The following is a 5,642-nucleotide window of genomic DNA, read 5'->3' as shown; positions in this document are numbered from 1 at the left end:
ATGCTGGTCCTCAGGCATGACATAGCTCCATATGTCAGCAGACACAAAATCAATTCCTCGGGCACTTAGAAAGGAGATAGAGGGGTACACTAAGCTACCGGTACTATTGCAAAAAATATGTGACAGGACGAGGGCAGACATAATAGGGCCTATATTCCAAAAAAAAGGACGGGTGAAATCATTATAATAGAATTTGTAATGCAATCGGCGAATGTACTTTTTTACGTGTATCTGTTCATTTACAGACTGGTGAACTACCATAAAGCTGTAGAGAACCATTTCGTTCGGTAGTGATAAAGCAAAGAGGCATTACTTTCATTTTAGTAGTGATTCATACAGTAACAGAGTAACAACGTTGTCTCAAATCGATTGATGCTAGTTCTAGATCTAGATCTTTTTGATTTACCCACAATTAAACAAGTTCTGTGTCTTACCAGTGATGGAGCTACCTCATATAGGCAAAAACTGTGGATTTTCTTCTTGTAACCAGCTGGGTAATAATTTTGTTTTAAATTGGCTTTGTTTTCCCTTTGTTGATCTAGAATCTAGATTAGATCTAGATCTAGATCTAGATCTAGATCTAGATCTAGATTCTAGATCTAGATCTCTAGCCTATGATACTGTCCGAAAAGTGAAATAGCCATAGCATCATTGTAGACTGTCAAATTAGCGTGCTATAGCGTCGTTGGTTTTTTTTGCTTTTGTCAATTTGATCATCCACACCGATAGACAGTACTCCGAAATTAGGAAAAACAGGTCTTGTTTCACACCGGGTGAGAATCGACACTGGCAAGTCTCACCCAGGGTGAAGAGATCGATCGCATTTTTGTTCTCACCCTGGGTGAGGATAGCCACTTCCTTTTTTTTACTACTAGATCTAGATTTTCTAGATTTCTAGATCTAGATCTAGGTCTAGAAAAGAAACTGGAAAAGAAATAGGCCCCTAGATCAAGAGTTCTTGTGGAGGATACAATGTTGTTCCCTCCAAATGATCATGTCGAGTTGACCCCTCCAACTGTTGACCAATAATATAAAAGTAACAAATTTTCAGCTGTTGTGATAAGGTAAGAGTGTGATCCCTCATAACCCGTAAGTGCCGCCCAGAACTCGTACACAAATCATATGAGAGTGATCACTGTTTAGCCAGTCTGTAATGTAACAAAGTAACAACAATGGACGTCAACTTGAACTTGCGACCCATGTGTTTGTTTTACCATAGCACTCGGTCGTCCTTGTCTAACACATTTCGTTTTATTGTCACCTTTGCACAAAAGAGAAAAAAACCCAGCGAAAACAACAACAACAATAACAACAGCAATAACAACAACAATAACAACAACAACAACAATGCGGTTACCTTTTGTTGGGACCTCAGAAAGGAATGTTTTGTTATCTTCATCTTGATCAGTCCTGCCGAAGACGGCTACCTGTCTTATACGGCCACTTTTCTCCTTGACAATGGGTGGCCGTTTTACACAGTTTTGACTGTAAATTAAAGTACTGTGAGTTTGCCTTATTTAACACAGAGTGAGAGGTCACTGTCAGACATCCACACATGATACTCTCAACCTTATTCTATTTCTCCAGTACTAATACAGGGATAGCAGCAACCATGTTATAACATGTCATTGTTCAGTAAAAGCTTTTAATTTCAAAGTATGGTTGCAGACATTTCACTTGGTCATCAATTCTAGCATTCATCTCTTGCCAGCAATCCTTTGTTTCTAAATTTAAAAAGAATGCCGGGCCCTTCGTCTACCCCCTGATCCTTTCTTCCACATCGCACTTTTTTTCAGAAGCTTAGGTAGGAATTAGCTTGAGGAAAATATCCCAACTGTTTGTATGAACTTTACTGTTGAATCCCCTTACAACAAAGTTGATTAAACAGATTTGAAACAAGTAGTAATAGGGTCCTGTAGCTCTCTTTTCGCAAGAACTGCCACAGCTTATCTCCAGTGATAATTCATTCTTGCATGTGGTTCACCTTTTTTAATAACTTGGGAGTTATGATTTCAAATTTGTAGGCCTACAATATGAGTCTATACTGTGATAATAAAATGTTGTTCAAATGAAAAATGTGTTTGATTTCTAGACTGAAAAAATGTGTTTGATTTCTCTTTTATATTTTGCATTTTTAGATTTCTTGCCATTTGAGTGTGATGGATGCGGATTGACATTTTGGTAAGTGACAGTCGTTATAAAAAATAATTATCAGATAAAGATGTATGGATTTGGGGGATTTTTTGAGTATTATGCCATAATAGCATCTCCTAATTTCTGTGCTAGACAAGGAAGTCCAATTTTCAGCTCAGAATGAAAGTAGACTCCTTGACCTGCCCAGTAAAGATGATGTAAAGAAGAATTTATTAGAGCTATGTTTTAAAATTTGTGTGTGGAGTTATTTTCATTTTCAGGAAACGATGCTGATGCCACAATGTGCTTTTTTACATAATTCAATCATTCACAAAGTAAACCAGATAATAACCGCCAAAAACCAACAAAGAAAGGTATTACAAAAGTTTTCTACCATCTGTTGCTTTCAAAATGAATGTTAATGTATTTTGCTATTAATTTTCTATCTTATGCGTAAAATATATTATATCCATAATCACTGCAATAAATTCCTGCATGTGGTTTGAGATAAACATAAAACGGCAGATTCAATCAGATGCATTTTATACATGATCAGCCATAGAAATTCTCCCACAATAAAGTACCTTACCTTACCTTACCTTACCTTACCTTACCTTACCTTACCTTACCTTACCTTACCTTACCTTGCCTTACCTTACCTTACCTTACCTTACTTTTTAATTCTTTCTTCAGTTTGGAACACAGATCAAGAGAGAGTCACATGTGCACTGCTGTAAGTAAATAAAGAAGGTCACCTTTCTGTGATGTTAAGATATTTTATTATCTTGACCTATTGCTTATGGTATGACCAGTTTATCTTTGTTCTGTGCCTTTTACCTGTGTGAATAATTTTATGATGAAATGGAAACCTTTAGACAATAAAGGGTTGAAAGATATGTGTATATTTTTTAGAAATTGAAATGCTATAAAACTTTTGACTTTATGAAGTGTACTTTTGATTAGATAGGTTTATGTAACGGTCATTTTTAAATCTTTAATGTCTGACCAGTCAAAAGCTGTTTATCACTGTTGGTACTCTTTATGGACTTTTGTTCTCTTTCTTATTTTTCAGTGCATCTTACTGTCAGATATTGAGGTATAAAAAGGAAGGGGGGGGGGGGGGAATTATGCGGGGGGGGGATGAGATGGATGTAATTTCCCCCCCCTAACTTTTTCCTCTTTCTTTTTTTTCTTTTCTTCCCTTAATTTTTCTTCTTTTCTTTCTTTCTTTTGTTTTGTCATTTTATTTCTTTGGTCTTCTCAGTCATATTTAATGCTGTTATGCTTGATGTTACTTTATTAGGAGGGAAATTTTTATTTTATATTGTATTGCCTTGACTTGACAGTTCTCCTATAGGATGTGATTTGACTGTTTGGCTTTCAATGCCATTTCAGCTTTTTTGATAGCAGGAGCTTTCTCTTGAAGGCGAGTGTACTATACAGCAAATTTAATACTCTTTTGGGAACAAGACTGCTTGTCAGAAGATTATCATTTTAAGAAACTTTGCACCTGTTGTTAGAATAAGAAAGTTACATCTCTTAATGAATCCTGTTCTTGCCAAATCAAAACATAATTTAATAAACACATTTTTTAAATAATTGGGAACCAGCCAAATGTCTGACATTCCATGAATCACCCCCTGTTTGTGGAGTTCAAGGTCCTCATAATGCCCAGCACGTGTGCGCTGTTTTTGTGATGAAACTTGAGCCCATGCTAGGCTATTATAGATAGGCAATAGTACTTGTTTGCAACCACGCAAACAAAGGTTGCCGAAGGATAATGGGTCTGAACTGTTATTGACATTTCATTTGTGGTTGAGGAAGGCATTCGGTCTCTACCAACTGTGGTACTTTTTTAAATACAGTTTGATATTTTAAAGCTGTGCTGGCTCTGTCTCTTGGGGATGGTTGGAGGGTGGTACTGGTAGGTCTTTCTTCTTTACTTTCCCTCTGTTGTTTCTGTCTGCTTGTCTTCCTTTTTCCCAGCCCTAAATAAGGACAATTTCTGTGTAGATGTGCTTCTCTTAAATCGAACAGACGAATCTTGTCTCTTAGTGTCTGCATCTTAACTCTATCCCCATATCTCATTCCTTGTCCATTTAATTTAAAACTTCACAGTAGTTGTTTGGTTGGTGCTGTGGAGTGACTTATGTGACCTTATTGTGCTGCAAGTGCCGTAAAACTGTCACGTACTAAAACTAAACTAAACCGTATTCAATTGACACGGCATATTATTATGTAGACCGAAGTCAACCAGGCAGGTAGACCGCCATGTGGACTGGCACCACATTAGCTATGTGGGCAGCACTGATTTCAGCCGTAATACCAGCGACATCTGTGCAGCCACAAATCCACGAGGGATAATGTATGCCAACAAGCCAAAGAGGTTACAGTAACAAGCACAGAAACTGCGTACAACCTATGAGATTGTTGCATCAGCAAAGGACCGACAAACTAGTGATGATAGTGAATCCTAGTAGTGTGTGCGGGCTTATGGCGCTGCGGGTGGTTGGAGGGCGTCACCGGTACTAGGGTCCTACTTCTTTGCTTTCCCTCTCTTGTGTCTGTCTGTCTGTCTTACTTTTCTCCAGCATTAAATGACCGTTATTGTGTCGATGAGCTTCTCGTTACTCAGACAAACTAGCAAAGTTTGCTTGTCAGTAGTAACAGTTGATATCCCCCCTCACCTTCGCTATTACGCAGTAATTTTTCCGTCGATGTACCTTTAAGTGACAGGTTGTGTTGGTGTTGTATCGAGAACTCGGTCACCAGACAGCGGAGTCATGACCTCCAGTCAACCCTTTATATCCTCTGTCTGGACTCACTGTTCTTTTATTAATCGGCACCGCGCTCGCGCGCATGATGACTCCTTTGATTTTGGGGGAATACAACGCATTCTTTACCCAGTAGGAGGTTCACGGTTCTGTTTGTCTGTTGAAAGAAAATTACCCCCCCCCCCCCACACACACACAAAACCGAGACGTACGCCGTTTGATCTTTCTAAGCATTTTTACCTTTGTAAACATCAAAACGATGATTTTGCAAATACGAGTTTTAGTTTTAGTAGAGGTTTTACGGCGCTGGCAACTTCATAAGGTTATATGAGCGCCAAAATATGAGTAATACATGTAATTATTATAATAGTAATAATAATAACTTATAACAAACAGCAAATGCATAGCGCTAATTCCCGCCCAACAGCAAGCCCTGCCCTATGCACTTGACAATCTGTATTACAATGTACTACCCCAGCAGACCTGATAGCATCCTGATACAATCTCAACTACCCGGGAGTATAAAATGCAAACTGCCATTGTAAAGGCGCTATAACACTAACTTATTACAATAGTTTTCGCTGTATACGGCCGGGCAACCGTTCCCACCTGGGTGAAGTGAGGAACATGCGTGTAAAGAGCCTTTCCCTAAGAATACAGCGTCGGGCCGGCGGCTCGAACCCCCGAACCTGCCACCTCATGATTACGAGTCCATCAAGAAAACTGACGCCTCAA

At 38.7% G+C, this 5,642-nt stretch overlaps 1 protein-coding gene across 2 annotated transcripts in view; it reads left to right on the top strand.

The window, feature by feature from the left end:
• Positions 1 to 5,642, top strand: part of LOC101852346 (AN1-type zinc finger protein 1) — a 13,466-nt gene continuing 7,824 nt past the window's right edge. Inside the window, exons 1-4 of one of the 2 annotated variants that reach the window (XM_035971557.1) lie at positions 1 to 494; positions 2,139 to 2,181; positions 2,827 to 2,866; positions 3,206 to 3,229. In XM_035971557.1, the coding sequence (XP_035827450.1) occupies positions 440 to 494; positions 2,139 to 2,181; positions 2,827 to 2,866; positions 3,206 to 3,229 (162 nt within the window). In that variant the 5' untranslated portion in view covers positions 1 to 439. The remainder of the gene's footprint in view (positions 495 to 2,138; positions 2,182 to 2,826; positions 2,867 to 3,205; positions 3,230 to 5,642) is intronic. The other variant, XM_005105250.3, reaches the window with a different exon arrangement.

Source organism: Aplysia californica, unplaced genomic scaffold (genome assembly GCF_000002075.1).
Source record: "Aplysia californica isolate F4 #8 unplaced genomic scaffold, AplCal3.0 scaffold00460, whole genome shotgun sequence".
In the NCBI taxonomy this organism is placed as follows: domain Eukaryota; kingdom Metazoa; phylum Mollusca; class Gastropoda; order Aplysiida; family Aplysiidae; genus Aplysia; species Aplysia californica.
The sequence above is the reverse complement of the archived record's forward strand: the minus strand, read 5'-3'. Positions and strand labels throughout refer to the sequence as shown.